The sequence below is a fragment of the Tyto alba genome, unplaced genomic scaffold (genome assembly GCF_018691265.1).
Source record: "Tyto alba isolate M040663 unplaced genomic scaffold, T.alba_DEE_v4.0 Super-Scaffold_44, whole genome shotgun sequence".
NCBI lineage: Eukaryota > Metazoa > Chordata > Aves > Strigiformes > Tytonidae > Tyto > Tyto alba.
The window spans coordinates 11,992,758-12,011,331 of NW_024881320.1; the positions used below are offsets into that span (position 1 = coordinate 11,992,758).

The window sequence follows — 18,574 nt, forward strand, 5'->3', positions numbered from 1 at the left end:
ACAATATATAGCACTCACCGGCCACCAAACCATGCTTCGTCCAGCCAGGAAAAATCCACCTACTGTCCCTCGGTTGGTTGAATACATAGCCTGAAAAAAAAAAAAAAAAAAAAAAAAAAGAAAGATTGAATCATATCTCAAGTATAATTGACAAACTATGCACAGACTAAGAACAAACAGCTAGAATGAAGGGATAAAATATATGGGGAGAGTAAGTGGAAGAAATAAACAGAGACTAAAAAGAAATAAAAAGCTAAAAAGAACAAGCTTAGGATGAAGAAAATAATAAAACTGAACAATGATTCTTGTTTCTAGGTCTACATTAATAATTCAAGCTTCATTGTTTCACTTTTCATTACAGTGCAAAACATTAAAATAAAATTAAATTTAACCAAAAAACAATCACTCAAATAAAAGCTTATATGAACTCTTCATCAGCAGTACAATGCCTTTGATTTCAAGCATCAAAAGACTGTAAGTTGCAAGTTCATTAACAGAAAATGTGCAGCTTTTTTACTCAATACTACCCAGCGCCAGCAGATATCTACAAAAAATTATTTTCTTGTGGTGATATCAGCATTTTACCCACTTCTCTCTGAAGTTCAAACAAAGAAGCCAACTGAAATTTCCTTTTTACACACTCATTTTGTATTTGTCAAGGGATGGGCTATAGAAGGAAACTTCCTCCAATTTTTGTTAATGACCCTGATCCAAATATTGGATTCCCATAGTCTCCTCTAATGGACTTTGAACAAGCAAATAAAGAAAGAAGACTTGGTAAAATTAGACAGATTTTTTTCCCAATGCAGAAAAAATGAAATTAATACAGTAGATTTACATTTAACTACATGCAGCAACTGAATAAGTATATGTCCAATAAAGAGGACATTGTTGCTGGAAAGAGAGGTTCCAGGAATTACTCAGCACACAATTAACTGACAAGCCACAGATCAGCCCTTTTTTGTCACAGACTTTTAATACAAAGTTCAACTACAGCAATAGCCAGACTTCCATGGCAAAGACCCAACTCCCTCCCACAGGACAGCAAGGTGTTCAGGTATACTGGGGGCGTCAGATTTTTTGCTGCGTATTTGGCAACTACTACCGTGATGAAGAAGTAAAGAAAAGGTTGTGTTCATTTTGTGTACACCCTAAATTTTTATCGCTCTTCAAAACATCACCAGGCTGATAGAAAGGGAGGGTTTTTTTGCAGTTGACTTCTCTGCACTGTGAAATGGACCCTGAGGATGCTCCTGGCAAGCAGAGGATTAGGAGGGACAATGTCTCCACTTCTTAATGGTCAGGTGTCCAGGTGACCAGGAGAGCTTGCCCCGGGGAAACCAAAATGTAGTGACATTCCACTGCTTACAGCTTTGTAGCTCACAGTATTGGCCTATTATCTTCAAACACTTCAGCACTGAGGTTACACCAGTAGGACAGTATCTGCCTTTCTCCATTAGCTGTGAAAGCACCCTGCTTTGTTTTCGGATTAGGCACTGAGTTTTCCCTTGCAGTCCTCAGGACATTCAGCATTGCGGGGAAGGGCAGGAGGCACCGCTGTGCTTGGATCGCAAACAGAAAGTCATTGCCATCACTTGCCCCCCTGAAACCCTTCCTCATAGTTTCAATGGCACTGCGCCCTGTAGCCCAGGTCTTACTGGCAAAGAAAACCCACAATAATGCTGCCCTCAAAAGGCATTTGTGACCTTGACCCATCTTACTTCTTCACGGAGGGTGATCGGCCATCCCCGGACTGTCACACCATCACAGCTGCACTTGTACTGTTACACCACCATACTGCTCTCCTGCACTTTGGCTTGACTCCTTCTTCCTGCAACTCCCTCTTCTCGCTATTCCTACGGCATCACCTCCCACCCCCAATTCTCACCGCAGCCCCGGTGCCCCGCGGTGCCCAAGCCCACCCGCTCACCTCCAGCCTGCTTCTAACAGGGACCCTGGCTGGCTCATCCTTACTGATCGGATCTCTCCACTCCTTCCCCACACAAACCTCATTACTTCTCCCTCCCCACTAGTGCCATTCGTCCACCTAAATGGATGCCTCCCCAGGTCACCATCCCCCTCCCCAGTAAATATCCATATTTTCCCCACCATGCACTTATTAACTATCTCAATTAAGCATCAGAATCTTTATACAATTATACATTTTCATTTACTAAGCCATTTCCCCAAGACCCTATTAAAATACCTGCTAATTAAGTAAAATAAAATAAAATAAAATATAAAAATAAATAAAATAAAATAAAATCCCAACCTACCCATAGTCCCACTGCCAGGACTACCAAAAAATAGATGACAATAACAGAGATGTCTGCAGGATTGTTGATCCTTATGTTGGATTCCATCCTGGCTGCTTCTCTGGCTTTCTTCTTCTTCTTTCTCTCCTTATGTGCTTCTTGCAGAGTTCAGGTTAATGATAAACTGCTGTCATCCCCTAAGTCTTATATAATATATAACTCCAGATTCACTTGTCTCCCATGGAACACAAGTTGAAGCTGCTGCTTTTCCTCGGACAATTCCTTCCCAAATATTGCTTCTCTGTTACAGGTGCTGCAGATTTCAGAGTTCAATCCCCCTGCCAAAGGTGCTCAGGGTTTTAACACCCATGAGCAGATGTCTGAGAAGGAATGAGAACGGAAAGGAGTGGCTTGGCTGCAATAAACCCGCATATTTACCTCACTGTGTGTGAATACTTTTTTTTTTTTTTTTTTAAGTGGCTGTACCTGTAAATCTAGTCATGGAAGATGTAGTTCTTTCAGATGATGATGGTAAGCAATTATCTATAAGGCGGAGTGACCTGACACCTGGGGAAAACCCAGGGGTCCAGGAGCTGGGACACCCTCTGTGTCATCTCTCAACTCAGCAGCATTGCTCAATGGACAAACAGCCCTGTGTTTCTGGGAAGGAGACAAGTTGAAGCTGCTTACATCTCTCATATGGATACAGGTAAAGATGCATGTGAACCACAAGTCTTAGATCCAGGAGCTTACTGTGCGGAATTTCAGGGTGTTTAGACCGTGGTATTGGTTCTCTATATTGTAGCTAATCAGCTTCTCATTCAAGTAAGCTCAAAGTTCACCAGAGCTTGGGTCTGCTCTCCCTTTATTTGTTCCTCTGACTTCAGAATCAAGGTAAGCAAAGTAACTGGTCACAAAGATGTGGAACACACTGACAATAGACAGATCTTCACAGCTCTTAATAAGGAAGCTTCCCCTAAGGATGACTGTGATCCTCTGTTTGAGCTAGAAGAGGTCAGAAAAGTCCAGGATATTTAGAACAAGAGACACAGGTGCCAGGCACATTTCTGGGCTCTGAGGATAACCAAAAGACATATTTTGTGCTTGATGCTAGGGAATCATTATTCATTTACAGCTGACTAGGCTGCATTTTGGGAGTAACATGTTACCCTGCAGTTACACTGAGCAGAACAAGCAGTACAAAACACAGAAAGCACAGCAGGTTTGACTGATCTTGCAGTGGTTATTTCCTCGGGAGCTGAAATTGAGGTCTGGAGCTCTGTTCATTGGCAACGAATTTCTCTTAGGTAAACTACCCTTTGGTAATTGTGGCTCATAAAAAGCATCAAAGTCGAAGAAGCTATAATAAAGTGTGATTAATTATAAGAATAAAATAAAAATCTCACTATTGTTGGGCACCTATAGTCTTATAAAACAGTCCTTTCCTCTGATAGCTTAGGCATCTCTCCCAAAACACATTCTTCAGTTTGTCCTACAGGACTGTGAAATGTTAGCTTTAAATCCAACAGAGAAAAAATTAACCCTGGAAGCTGCTGAGCATCCAAAATTCCCATTAGCTGCAACCTTCCCTACTGTGAATTTCAGAGGAAAATAAAAGACTTATTTACTAACCTTAATTATCAGGAAACAGTTTGCCTAAGATAGGCTGTAGATGGCACTTCTTTACAAAGATTGACATAGATTCCTATGGGTCCTTGCAACTGACAAAAAGTTTGGTTTTCATTAATTCCATTTCTGCATCAGTCTACAGAGGTAAAACAAAGAAAACATTAGAGAGGAACTTATCAACTCTAATGTGTCTTGTGTTCTCATCCAGACCTCTGCAAAAGAGAGCTCAGGGGCTAAGAAACACTACAGCCTCCTGTCCACAGCTCCTACTGTGGCCACATCAACAAGACTCCAAGGTTTGAAATAGCAACAGAAAATCACCATCTAAAAAATAATAATCATGCAATTCCTATCTCTATATACAGTGGAAACAAACTTAATTCTGTTTTCTCTCTGAATGCCACAAACCCAAACCAAACATTCTCTCCAAGACTGTCAAAAAGGGGAGGCAGTTTTGTCGAGGCTCTAATATATCATCTTCACATTCTCATACCTGCAGTACAAAGAGGAATCTAGAAACATTATACTCAGCAGATTATTAATGTACTAAATGAATCATTTTGTTATTTGAATGCATATAAATGGCCTCTGAAAGGTCAGCCAAGTTTCCAGATTTGAAAAAGGCTGAACCTACCTTTGTATTAAAGCTCTCAAAGATAAGCATGAGTAAACCTCCTGAAGAGTGAGATTCTCATCAGGACACAATGATAACCTCTTTTTCTCACACTCAGTTAGCAGCGTGCTTCAGTGGAAGCTCTCATCATCCTGAAGTGTCTGGTCAAGCAAATTTAGGGCTCCAATATCAGAGAAGATTACAATAATTTGATATATTGAGGAAATTTCTCTACTCTTTCCTGCAAGTCAGGCCAACTCATTGAAGTAAAAGAGATTTTAATGGGAGTGAGAAAAACAATTAGTCTAAGTAACATAACACAGTAACTGTGATCCATGGCTATAATGATTGTTCCCCTCTGGATCAAGTCTGGTAACATTTAGCTTATCATTAATATGTCTGTTCATACCTGATTGGACAAAACAGACAATGGATAAGAGCACAGACAGCTACAGAATGGTGTAGTAACTTGTTCAAAAAACTCAGACCAGATTACTGATGGAGACCAAACAGAATTGTGCCACAGATTTGCATACCCAACTATATAACTGCAAGGGCTGAGAGAGGCATCACTGTCTTATGGGGCACAGGGCGGGTACATGAACAATGTAGAAGCTGCAATTGCTCTGTTGCATTAGAAAATGAGGCAGTAGCATAGAAAATTTGAGAATTATAGCCCTTGCTGCCACTTAGCCTAGTCTCTTAAAAACATGTATAAATCTTCCTCTTGAAGATGGCAAATGATAAAATAAATAGTAAAATAAAGAGAAAGATGCATTAGTATGCAAACTACCTGCCCACAGAGGAACTCCTCTAACCTTTTCTCTGACATTCCTCCAAATTTCTTTATAAAGCAAGCAGATTTCTTTTTGGGCTGCTCTTCAGAAATGCTGACTCATACACAGTATCCTTTGTACAATTAATAAAGGACAACAAAAGAGAAAAATTTGCAGTTATTTTACTTGCAGAAGGTTACATACTATGTTAGTAAAGTCTCTCCCCTCCTTTGCTTGTTTCCTAGCCATGTGGTATGAATTTAGTGAGAAAAGAGATCATATTTGCAAGTGGACAAAATAAAAATTTAAAGGCTCTCAGCAAAGTTTTCTTAAGATGGTCCTAATAATAAAGGATGGTGGTTAGAATAGGAGGTAGAAGGATTATTTAGCACCTTTTGTTTGATGTCACAAGTCCTCTTTGTGCAATCTTCTTTAAGTGAGCAAAACTTGGGTCTAATTAGAAGAATTAGTCACAGGATGACAAAAATGTTGAAAACTAAAAAGTGGAATCCACAGAAGAGGAATTATTAAGAGGAAAAAGATCTAAACTCCAGTAGGTATGATGTAGATAAAAGAAAAAATCAGTGAGAAGACAGGTGCCTTCCTAAAAGGTTATCAGAAAGAAAGCAAGGTCATTCTATTCTTATGCACTTAGAGGATCAGATCAAGAGACATGAAAAAAACCCACATATTTATCAGCAGGCAATAAAAGTCAACAAAAACAAAATTAACACTTTCTAGACTAATTTTCTAATTAGTATATCTATGGAGGAGAAATATCAGAGGACATGAAAACAAGTTTATATGAAGATAGACAAACAGAATTGAAGCAAGAAAATATATTCAGTTCTTCAGAAACTGATTAAATTATCTCTTTGTGATCATTAAGTACACCCAGCACTGCAGTATATAAGCATTGCCAGTGTTAGAAAAACAACACTCCAAGGACTGTACTCTTCCTACAAGATAAGCCAAGACAGCAAATAAAGTAATTTGAATTTATTTTTGTTTTATTTATTTTTATAATTCAGGAGATTAATACAGGAGGGTTAATGTCAAGAGATGGGTTTGAAATTTCCATTGAGACCAATAAAGTTGAATAGCAGATTAAAAGATACTCCCCAAAACCAATGCAGACTGTCACCAGATTTAGCCACCTGACAGCGAGGCAGACTGTTTCCCACAAGCAACTTCTTCATCGATGAGCATTTTCATTAGAAGTATGATTATTGTCTCATAGACTATGTAACACACAATGTATTTATTTTTCTCATGATCTAATCCATCATATTTTGTCTATGTTAGAGATTCGCTAATCCTTCTTGGGAGTTTCCTAATTTTCCCTTAAAACAATGTTTCCAGAAAAATATTTTTTACAAATTGATACATGCTGATTTGCCACTTCTACTATAGCTGAAATGATATAATAGAAGGAATTACCCAGAGTGGCTCCATAATCACAATCACAGCTCTCACAAATATTTTTGCCACTCATGTTTCAAAGATGCTTTAGGGAAAATAGTATCTCCACTGCATAAAATACAGGAGAAAAATGAACAGGAGATGAGCTGCTGATGTCTCTTCCACTGAAATAATTCTCCAGTTTTTCAGGTGACCTAATGAAAACCATAGATGCTCATCCTCTATTTTGCCCAAAATAAGTGTAATCACTCTTGAATAATGGATAGCTTCAGCCCTTGTGGATATGTTTTGATTGCCCTACAGCCTTAAGTAGCAACAAATTATATTATATTGTATTGTATTGTATTATATTATATTATTAATAATTGTATTTAACAGGTTAATTTGATTAAAGAAATCTGAGGAGGGGAAAGATCATAATCTACTAACATAATAACCTAATATATATGTCCAATTTGCTCTACAGGGTACCAAGGGGCTCTTCAGTTAAGCCTCTTGTTCATGCAGTGTTTGGTTGGAAAATTAAACAAGGAAAAAATCTGAATAGTACTGGACAAACTATAATATGAAGCTTCTGGAAAGCCAGTAAGAACAGAAAATATTGTTGGAGAAAACCCAGAGAGAACATTTTTAAGGAATTTGAGCTGAAAGAGCATTCACATTTGGCACAAACACCTTTTTGCTATTGGAACAACAAGCTGATCAGAATCAGGGAACAGTAAGATGTGGGAATCCCTGGTCAGGATAAAAGTGAAAAGAATTGCCTGGAAACACTTCCCTACTAGGAGGAAGGAAAAGCTAACAAACAAATAAAAATACCCCAACCAATAAAAAAGTTCATACACAGGTTACAGTTGGAAAAAAGAGAGAAATGGAAATAATGAACACAGAGTGTAAAAAATATACTATTATCTGAAAATGAAAAATATCGATAAATTACCAGATCCGTTTCTGCAGAGGTATCTTTTGGTCAGACTTCGAGTTCTGACAGAATCTAGAACAGAACAAATGACACTAGTATTATTTTGGCATGAAACGGAGGCCCTTTCTAAAGTGATTTCTTATTCATCTGCCAACTTATAAAATCTCAAAACCAAAAAAAATACTTGTTCTATAGTTTGAATCTTTTTAATCAACTTAACGCTAACTATTGAAGTTACTACAAAACTACCGGTTTTGACATTAAGGCAGTAGCCTGTATCTATTTTCAGGAGAAATGCTAGCCTAGTCTGGTATCTTAAAAAGTCTGTAAACTTTCCTAGCAGATATGAAAAGTAGTCTAGTCATGAGCTATGTATCCTGAATTAAAATAACACATGATATAAACTAATGACATATTTTCTTACTTACATCTGGTCATGAGTTTTATAGCTAGTCTGGTGAACAATCAAATTCAAGTAGCTACATACATTCTGTTTAAAATACTTAATGAAGCATTCTGATACTGTGTGAAGTGTCAGCCACAACAAAACTTTGTGACTACTAAAACTGAAACTTCAATATACATGAATTTTACAAATTTATTTGCGCTTCCAAAATAGATGCAAAGATTTATAGAATCAATTTAATAAGACATTCATCATTTAAATCTCCCCCATTACCAGTGTGATGCAGACTTTGGATAGATTTTAATTGTTACTTTGTAGAAAGCTGAACATTTCTAGAATGAATTTTAGTTCATGGACCTCACAGATTAATAGTTTTATACATTAGATTTATGTTAATTCAGGATGGGGTAAACATGTTTACCAGTACACATAATGTGTGTATTTACATGAGGATTTTTCGAACGTGTATCAGAACATCAGAGCATGATGAAAAGATGACATATTGATGGGTGTGGATATTTCCCGGATTTTGACTGAGACATAAGCTGGACACTTAAATTTTTAGATGACTGTTTGATGTCACCAGCACATTAAAAAAAAAAAAAACCCACACTTAATCTTTACAGATGCTGTGAAATTTGTTTCTTCACTTGTGATGTAAGGAGCTAAAGTAGAAAGACAAACTGATAATTAAACACATTAGTCTCTCTACAGTAAGGAAACTCTTCATCATGTCTATAGCACTTGCTAAAACAAATCAGCTCTCCTAATTTTGGCATGGCTAATTCCCTCAGGTAGATAGGTTGCTGATGTCTTAGACATCACATTTAAAACTCTGCTGAGAGCGCTTTTAACTTGAAATAGTGCTTAAAGCAGAGGCAACAGTCAAGAAGACATCGGCATTCTCAATGTTATCGGCACTTGTCAAAGGGAACACAGAGGACTATCACCACATAAGAATGCACTATTCAGACACAAGAAAGAAAATATTTAGCAATACACTGGCTTCAAAAGCCATATCTTTCCTGTTATCTGACAATTCAAAACACCAGAAAGCCTGACTAACTGGATGAGCAGGTATTCCCCAAACCGCTACAGAATGTAGAGAATACAGAGGATTAAAGTGATACTCAGTTATGGATGTTCTCCATCAGAAGAAATGTTCTTCAGCGACAAGACCTCCTGGAGTTTTCTGTGCATATCTGAAACAGCCATTTTAGGATTAGCATAATGTAACTCACAAATCAGCATTGTATCCTTCTTTCTTTCTGTTTAATGGTGTCAGGCTCTTGCTCCAGGATTTGATAAAAAAATTAATGTTTCTGCCAAAAACAATCATTACAGTAATATTTTTCATTCATTCAATCCACTGTGCAATCTGTAGCTGAAAGAGAGAATACACATTTAGCATCATATACCAAATTATTCAATTCCACAGTGTTAAATGGAAACATTAACACATCCATGTAGAGGATAGTTATGCCAATACTGAAAGGAGAGGAGAAAAACTCCTGTAATGCTTTTCCCTTTCCCCCCACCCCCTCAAAAAAAAAAACATAAAAGTTGTCATGTTGATTCAGTGAGGATTCAACATCTTCAGTTTTCTTCTTTAAAGATGGAGAAGGTTACTACTAGCAGTTATGAGTGGGAAATCAGTAAGAGTCTAATAAAGAACACTTTAGGAGCAAGACATCTCCACGTATTTTTCAAGTAATACTGCTGAAATAAAAAAAACTCCTATGGTATCCTATTGATAGCTTTTGACAGCCTGCTTAACTGCCAGAAAGCTCAAGGCCCAGCATGATCTGTAATGGATACATAGAATAAGTCATAAGTAAATCCAGTTTATTCAGCAACTATACTTATTCTTTACTTTCACTTGTGGTAATAATTTCTATGCTTTTTCCCCACAACTCTGATACACTAATGTGGTGTATAAAATCCATATGTGGTAATCTATCAGAAATAAGGACCATTGAATAAAGCTTTTGATAACCTAGGACATACAGAAGGTTGTTAATGTGAACTGGGTGGTAACTGGGCAAGGAAGCTAAGCATTGAGGACAGGTTCTCCATGCATGCTTACAGCAAGAGAAGGCGGGTAACTTTAAATTACCCTTTACTTTCACAATACTTCAGGTGTGGAACTTCTGTGATTCAAGTGCAGTTGTAAAGTGTAGTACACTATGTTTAAGAAGGGTGTGTAAAGTTTGGAACATATTTTTTCAGTGTCGGTTCAGAAGTTTCATATCATCAGGACATTGCTTACTGGAAACTGTGTTGAGGACTGTAAGACTTACCTATGTAGATCAGCCTGAGTACTGGAGTCACCCAAGGTAAGAATGTAGCTTCCACTGCCATTCAGATAGGTCACATCCACAGGGACTACATAACACTGGAATACAAACTCACAATCTACTCTCAGAGATTAGCTCCAGAATAGCAAAAATCTCTTATAACTCCTTAAAGGTAGGTGATCCTGCTTTAAACTGATGCAAAAGAAGTGTAAATGTTTTGAGAACATCATGCACAGATCACAGATAAAATGAGAGATTTGCATTCCAGGACACTCTGGGTGTAGCCCAAAGGGACAATTAGAGTGTGAGTTTCCATTTGTGTTCACAGATAAAATTTGATCTGAATACTTTAGAGAGTAAGCAAAGCATACATTAATAAAAAAAATATTTTTAAGACTATACAAATTAGGCCCTTTCGTTGTCAGGAGAAATAGCATGTGTGTGAATAAAATGCATGTTTGCTGGAAAACTATAGATTTGTAACTTGTTGGAATTCTTTCCACATCTAGAAACATTAATTTTTACACTGTATTGCCACTTGGAAAAATTCTAAGAGTAATAGGAGTTTCTATAAGAAAGCTGAGTCTTCAAACTAGGAAACACATTAAAAGCTATTAAAGCTATTTTTATATGTTCATTCATTAGAAATTACCTCATTTGACTGAAATAGCACTTAAAAGGTACCCTTCTTCTCAGAGATCACAAGGGATAGAGAAACCTAAACATTCTTGTACAAGCACAGGACACCAAACTGATTAAGACTGGCTATTATTTACTACTTGTTAATGATTCCTTAGGAGTCCAGAACAATTCGCAGTAATAGAAAGGAAACTCATCTTACCATGTAGGACTTTTTTCATCATGATCAGATGCTTCAGTGAATCTGAACACAGGGTGCTTCAGACCATGTCAGGACCGAGATGACCCTTATGAGCAGATCACTGTTAAATAAAATCCATCAATATATACTTGTTCAACATTTTGGGGATAGGAGGGACAACTTTCATTGTCAGAGGTGACAACAGTAAAGCTACACAAAGGTAACCTGCTACTAATACGTGTGCAACCATATCAATGGGCCAAGAAATTTCCAAATGGCTCGTGTCACCTCCCAAATTGTGATGGCAGGTTTTAAGTCCCAAACTGCCTGAAAATAGAACAATGACAGTCCCAGGTTCCAAGGCTTCCCTTGTCACTGCTCGGTATCTGCTCCATGACGGTTGCTGCTTTGCCAAATAAGCATTGGTCTCCCCACACAATAACCATTCTAAAATCCAGCTTCCATTTCTGTACACTTGCAGAACAATCCTGTACTCTGGATGCTCCTGTCAGACCAAAACACTGTTTAAACTGACAAATGAAAGCCCTTCAGGCTTGATTTGCATTTCTTGTCAGCATTTGAAAAAAGGTCTAGTAGTGCTGCCTTTTCTATCTGTTGCATCTCCCCTACTGCTTTTTTTTTTTCACTAGATGTATTCCGTGGTGAGCAAGAACTTGTGTTCTCAGCAAAGGGAATCTGCATGCATCTCTGTTGCCAGCTTTCAAAGGAAAAGAGCAGGTTGTAGGACAGCTGCCAGGCAGCTTCAGGCTACTTTTTGCTACAGCCTGGCAAACTGTGTCTGAATGGTAGACCAAAAATAGCACAGTACCCAGGCACTCATGAAGCACAAGTGACCTCACAGTAGCCCACTGTTTTCCCTGACATTGAACCTGGAAGAAGTTGATGTCCAAGAACAAATTTATCCAAAACTTCCACATTATATAATATGTCCTGATTTCTTAACTTAAAAGAAGAAAACACATGGATATCACGACATAGCACAACTATTGCACCTGTGCTCTGTCAGATACATACAGCTGTGAGATCATTTTCACATCCTGAGCCGCATCAGACTTGAGCTGCTGGTGATCCAGCCTTACTACACATCAAGCTTGCAAGAGAAGTAATTGCTTGTTAGGATACGAAGGCAGAGTTTTCTAAGTCTTTAATCAACTTGATGTTGTAGTCTTAATTTCTGCTACTGAAATTTGCTAGGAGCACACTGTAAAACATAAGAATTTTCCTTATTTGAAGAGGAACAAGTCCTCCCAGAAATAATTTCCAGGCACACAAGGGACAAGGTGACTGCAAACAGCTGTTGCAAATTCACCAAGGGAAAGTTTTGCCTGTTAAACCTGACTGCCTTCTACAACAAAATAACTGGTTCTGTGGGCATGGAGTAGCAAACTTTTGACATGGTCACCCACAGCATCATTGTAGCCAAACTGGTGAGGTATGGGCTGGATAAGTAAGTTTAAAATGTGGGTGAAAAATTGGCTGCACCATCAGGCTCAAAGGTCAAAGGTTTAAAGTCTAAGTGAAAGCTGGTTACAAGTTATACCAGGTTCAATACTGTTTAATATCATCATCAATTACCTAGACCTTGACAACAGGACAGGATGCACCTTCGTCAAGCTCACAAGTGACACCAAATGCAAGAGACTAATTCATGTACTGGTAGGCAGGGCTGCCAATCAGAGAGACCTCAACAAGCTACAGGAATGGGCCAACAGGAACCTTGTGAAATTCAGCACAGACAAACGCAAGTTCTGCACCTGGGGCAGAATTAGTTCATGGAACAGGATAGACACTGGCGGAAAGCAAACTCAAGATGAGTCAGCAATGGCAACATTTTTTTGCAATGGTGAAGGCTAAGTGCATACAGGGCTGCCTTAGCAAGAGCACAGCTAGCAGGCTGATGGAAGTGGACCCTGCTTTATACTTGTGAGGTAGCACCTCAAACACTGCATCCAGTTTTGGGCCTTTCAACACCAAAGTGATACTGATAAACTGGATGGAGTGAATGGTCACTAAAATAAAGTGCCTGGACCACATGACATTTGAGGGGCTGGGTTTGTTTAGCCTCAAGAATAGAGAGTTTGGGAGAGGAATCCAATTGTCATCATCAAATACATGAAGGGCAGTTACATGGAAGGCAGAGCCACTAAGAGGTATGCAGTGCAAAGGACAAGAAACAATGGTCACAAATTGCAGCAGGAGAAATTGTGACTGGATATAGGGGGAAAAAAAAACAGTGTACGTGACTAAGTCCTGAAATAGGTTGCCCAGAAGACTGAGAAATCTCTGTTCTTGGAGGTTTTCAAAACCTGATTGGACAAGGCTCTGACCAACCTGATCTAATGTTGAAGTTAGCCCTGCCCCTCGTGGTCTGCTAAATTATGTTATCTGGAGATCTCTGACACGTTTCCTGTTCTTCAAAGGCCACCTTGCTAAACAGGGCTGTTTGACAAGCTCATCTCTGCATTCAGGTGTGCTGTCACAGGTTCACAAACCAGAGTTTTGATGCATATTCACACAATTAAGCCACTAAAAGAGTCAGTGGTGTCATATACTCATTTCTTAGTACTCACTGCCAAATCCTTGAGGTTGCTATCAGGCAAAGTCCCATAAAACCCTGGAGAAAGCAGAGTATACTTCAGTGCCACTACTTCATTGTGACTTATCTGAACAGAAACTACATTAGGGCTGTGGGGGCAAAGTCTGGAAGCTCCCCATTACTACTTGTTCAGTTCTTACACAGACCTCTCTTTGGAGTTGCAGGTATGGTGCATGAATAAAGTCTGAGCAAAGACTTCAGTGATTGACTACAATTGATTTATTACACTAACTTGTTGGTGGATGACTTGGAACCTGAGGCTACATATGCCACCACTTCATTAGCCTTACCCCACTATAGTAAGATCAGCACTTCTCTTTTTTTTTTTTTTCAGACAGCAATGTTAACTCTCTCAAACACAGAAAGAATAGCTCAAAATCAGTGGAACAGCTGAGAATAAAGGGTAGTAATTACTTTGACCTCCCTTTGACTTCTTGATCCCAAAGCTGAACAAGGTTGACCATAAAGTATTAAAAATAACATTGTCCAGCCTTAGGATCCTGACTGCCTGTGGTCCTGGGTAGCACTTAGGAGTTGCAGCTGTTTAAACCAGTCAAAAATTGAGCTAGATTCACTTCCATCCTAATTTTTTTGCTAGAAATATTGCCTAGAATACAGGCACAGTGGAAGTCTGGCACAGAGTGCCTGTGTAGCTGCAGTGGATTCTTCACAAGAAGTTTCCAGGTGCTTTGCAATATTAGTACAAAAAAAATAATTAATCTAATGTAATTACTAGACAGAGAAGGATGAAGAGGAAGAAAACTGCTTCTAGATTTTAAGATCAAACTGAGATTGACCAAAACACAAAAATAAAAAAATGCCATCTATAACCACATTTTGTGTTAAACTCGTTGTGGGTTAGCTAATTGTAATGGAATACACATATTAAATCAAGAGAAGTCAAATTTAAAATTACTAAGATATTAAAACTTAAACCAATAGGAAATGCTTCATCATTCCCTTTTCCCACTATTATTTTTTATTTTCATATTCCAAATGAGCCTCTTGCAAAATGTAGGCCTGATCTTTATTTGTTTGGCAAAGGCTTGCCATTAATGTGATTCATAATATACAGTAACACGAGTAGGATAAACAGGTGCACAGTGGCTTATCAACACAAGAGAAGAAAACATACCCAGTCCTGCATTCTCATTACTCTGGCCATACTTACAGCTCAGTGAATTGTAATTCTTTGCTTCACCTTTTCATTCTCCAGTTATGTCATTTCCATTAGCTAGGAGACTGCAAGGCTATTTCATGTAGGCTTTGTGACACTAATGGAGAAAGTAGATATTCACAGCTAACATTTGTTTCTTATTAATTATGTTTCTAGGGCTTAATGGTTTATGTTTCCTTGGCAACAAACACATCATGTGCTTTTTAATAAGGTTTGTATATGAGCTGTGTAGAGGACCATGCCAGAGATCCCAGCTGACAAGGTTTCTACAACATTATGAATTCAGAAGAGCAGATCTACCCTTTGACAGAGCGAGGACCACACTGGTGATTTGGCAGAAGAGTGGGAGCCTTCCCTAGTCCTTATAAAATCGCTCAAACTGCAGTTTCCTGCTTTTAGTATCTACAAAGTTCATACTGCACGTAAGTCAGTGCTCAGTCCTTTTTCAAGCAAAGACTATCCTTATTTATTTTACATCAGTGTAATTTCATTAACTTCCTGGTTATTCACTTAAATATCCTACAATGAATAAAATGCAGGATGGTATTCCAGGAATTAAATTTGGCCAGTAAGGCTGCACTGTGTTTTATCCTGAAGAAATGTTGGAGAAAAAGCAAGCTGCTTATTTTGTTTCATATTTTTCTACAGAACTTGTTGCAGGAAATAGGATGCAGTCTTTTTCATAACTTTAATATGCTTTGTGAATTCTTCTAAAATCACAAAAAGGTATTCCACATCCACAGAAAACAAATATTAAACTACATAAACCATACTGATGAAAAAACAGATTTCTGACGAATATGCATAGGCACAACTAACTGTTATGACTGAAGTCAGCAGAGATCACTAAAGTGCCACTCCTAAGTACCTCTAACATTCTGTTTCACAACAAAGTAAAAACTCTAAGTACAAGTCTGAAAATAAAAAATTTAACTGTGTCAGAAAAGAGTTTGTCAGAAAATTATGGTTAGTGGTAAAATTTTGAATTATCCTATAATGTTATTTTGAGGCTGTAATTGTACATACTTTCAGGTTTCCTCTTCATAAAAAGAAATAGTATTATGTTATGGATATCCTACTAAAATTTTCCATAGCCTTCTTTTGTATTAAATACTGGAAAAGGTAGTTCTACTCTACATACAACTGGAGTACGGAACTCCAATATATAAGCAACTACTGCTTTCCCCTTCCACTCCATTAATTGTTTTAAACTTACTTTGCAGGGTACCAATCCTGGCAGAAGGAAGAAAACTCAGTTTGCAGGTCTTCCCAACCCCAGTGAGACTTAAACTGAGATAGTTTTGGTGATGGGAGAAGGCGGCTGTTGGTCAAAAGAGGATGTGGATGCCTACCTCTTTAAGAGACACTGACCAGAAACATTCATTGCATGTATTGTTTAAGAAATACTGATAAACTAATCACTTCATTGATTGGACAATGACTTAGTACTTTCATCTTAAATACAATTACAGTGAAAGGCAGAGAATTCAACTTTATTATCACACACAACCCAGTGCCTTCTGATTTTATTACGCAGTCAAGAAAAGCCTCATTCTACAAAGAGTTCGACTTACTTGCAGATGTTCACATCGAGTTTTGGGTTTCACACAATCACTGTTCACCATGCAAAACGAAGGGGTTTTTTTATCAAGAGGATATGTGAATGTCTCTCTGTGGAACAAGGCACACATCTGGAAAGAAAGAAGCATGGAAGAACTGTCTGCCTCCCCAGAAAACTGAACTTTCGATTATAAAGATGGAAAAAACAGCAAACAAACCTTGTGCCAGCACTGGTCCTCAGCAGGGACTGAAGGTGGGAAATGATGTTGAAAAGGTCACTAAGGTCACTCTTTTTTTTTTTTTTTTTGGTCATGTCCCTGGAAATAAGTAATGTAATTGACACCATATAAATCTTGGGTGACTCTAATGCTCATAGCACTATAAAAACAGCAGCAGGCAAAAGGGGGTGGAACTCTGAACCTCTAACACAACATGCCAGATAATTAACTTGTTTATATTCTTAGACTGTCATTCACATAGTATCTGATGTAACTAGCACAGAGAACAATCACGTGATCCATAAACACCTTAAAACTTTTATGGATGAGTAATCCACGCAGTGCTCAAAGTTACGGGAAGCTGACATCCATTGGCATCAGTACCACAAATAAGAGGAAAGAGAGCTCTGCAGTTAGAGCTAGCTTCTGCTTTCTGCATCTTCACCAATAGCTTCAGACGCACAATAAGCAGACCTTATTAACTAAGGTGAAGTTAAGTGTGATTTAACTGTCAGTTTATACAGACTCCTGTGCTGCTGAGTCTACTTGTGAGTCAGGGACAGAAAAGAGAAAAAGAAGTGTGCTAATGATCTGCTGCATGGTGATGTGAGTGTCAGGCTTATGCTATAGCTGTTGTCTCTAGAGCTTCTATGGAAAGCAACCAGATGAAATTTCCAGTGCTAAGATGTGCTCCAAAAATCTACAAAATGAGAAGGGAAACACTGATGCAGTTCTAGAGACATCCACTCACAAAACATGGAGAGACTCAGTAAAATAAGAAGAAACTTCCTTTCCTGGCTTGGAAGTTAGTTTTGGTGCTATAAAAGTGCAGAGACTAAAAGAGGTTCTCTGGAAGATGCTGAAACACATCTCACTGACAGTCCTGGAGTATTTTACAGAGTGGATACAACACATCCTTTCTTTCCCTTTCACATGTTATCTCTTGGGTTCTGATTTATGTTCCAGAAAAAGAAACTCACCTCTTCCCATTGTTATAATTGGCGTTTGTTTGTTTGGCTTGTTTATCCATTTAAAGTAATCTGAAACTTTAGAAAGAAACAACTCCAAAAATAGAAAAAGAGTTCTCCATTGCTCCATCTGAACCAAGAAACACAATGAAAGGATTATTAAACACATGAAAACAAGGTCTAGTAGATAGGGAGGAAAAAAAGAAGGTGGAAGTAGCACCAAGATTTACAATGGAACAATTAGTATGAGCAATATCTCTACAAATCACATTGAACAGAATTGAAATTAATAAATAAGGTGTGCAGTGAACCACTACTGGTGGCACAGGGAAGAAAATAAGATAGCAAAACTGTTACATCGAGTAAGCTTGTGCAAACAGAGAACCCTGTTTAATTTCTCTCCTTTGTTCAGTCATATCACATCACATCAGGCTAGATCAGTGTAATCACAACCCCCCAACTGCTGTTGCACCAAACTGAATATAACTGACCACCAAGAACATTAACATGAAATTGCCTGTGTTTGTCACTTCACAAGATGCAAGAGAATGATATTCAAAACCAAAGTTGACCCTGTACAACAGAGCATCACAAAAGTGTAGAGAAGGCAACTTCTATAAAGCTTGCACACTGGTTCGTCAGTCACAGTTTCACCAAGGAATGTTGCTGTGATTGCATCATCCAACCACTGGAAAGAAATTGTTATTCCCAGTTTAACAAAGCAGCCAACACATAGCAACTTTCTGCTTCAGCACAGATCTGCTCTCTGCTCCATCAAAGACACAAAGGTAGAAAGTATGAGGCAGTCATGATGCCTCATTGTCCAGGAACTGAAAAGTAAATTGATTTCCATATGACTCAAATTCTCAAATCAATACCTACCCTCCCTTCCTC

General features: G+C 38.2%; 1 protein-coding gene across 1 annotated transcript in view; it reads right to left on the bottom strand.

Annotated features, from left to right (window-relative positions):
* The window catches only part of SLC5A1 (solute carrier family 5 member 1), a 30,390-nt gene extending 27,763 nt beyond the window's left edge, over nucleotides 1-2,627 (bottom strand). Inside the window, exons 1-2 of the mRNA XM_033001495.2 lie at nucleotides 2,277-2,627; nucleotides 19-90 (exon numbers count right to left, since the gene is read on the bottom strand). Of these exons, the coding sequence (XP_032857386.2) occupies nucleotides 19-90; nucleotides 2,277-2,363 (159 nt within the window). The 5' untranslated portion in view covers nucleotides 2,364-2,627. The remainder of the gene's footprint in view (nucleotides 1-18; nucleotides 91-2,276) is intronic.
* Between the last annotated feature and the right edge of the window lie 15,947 nt (nucleotides 2,628-18,574).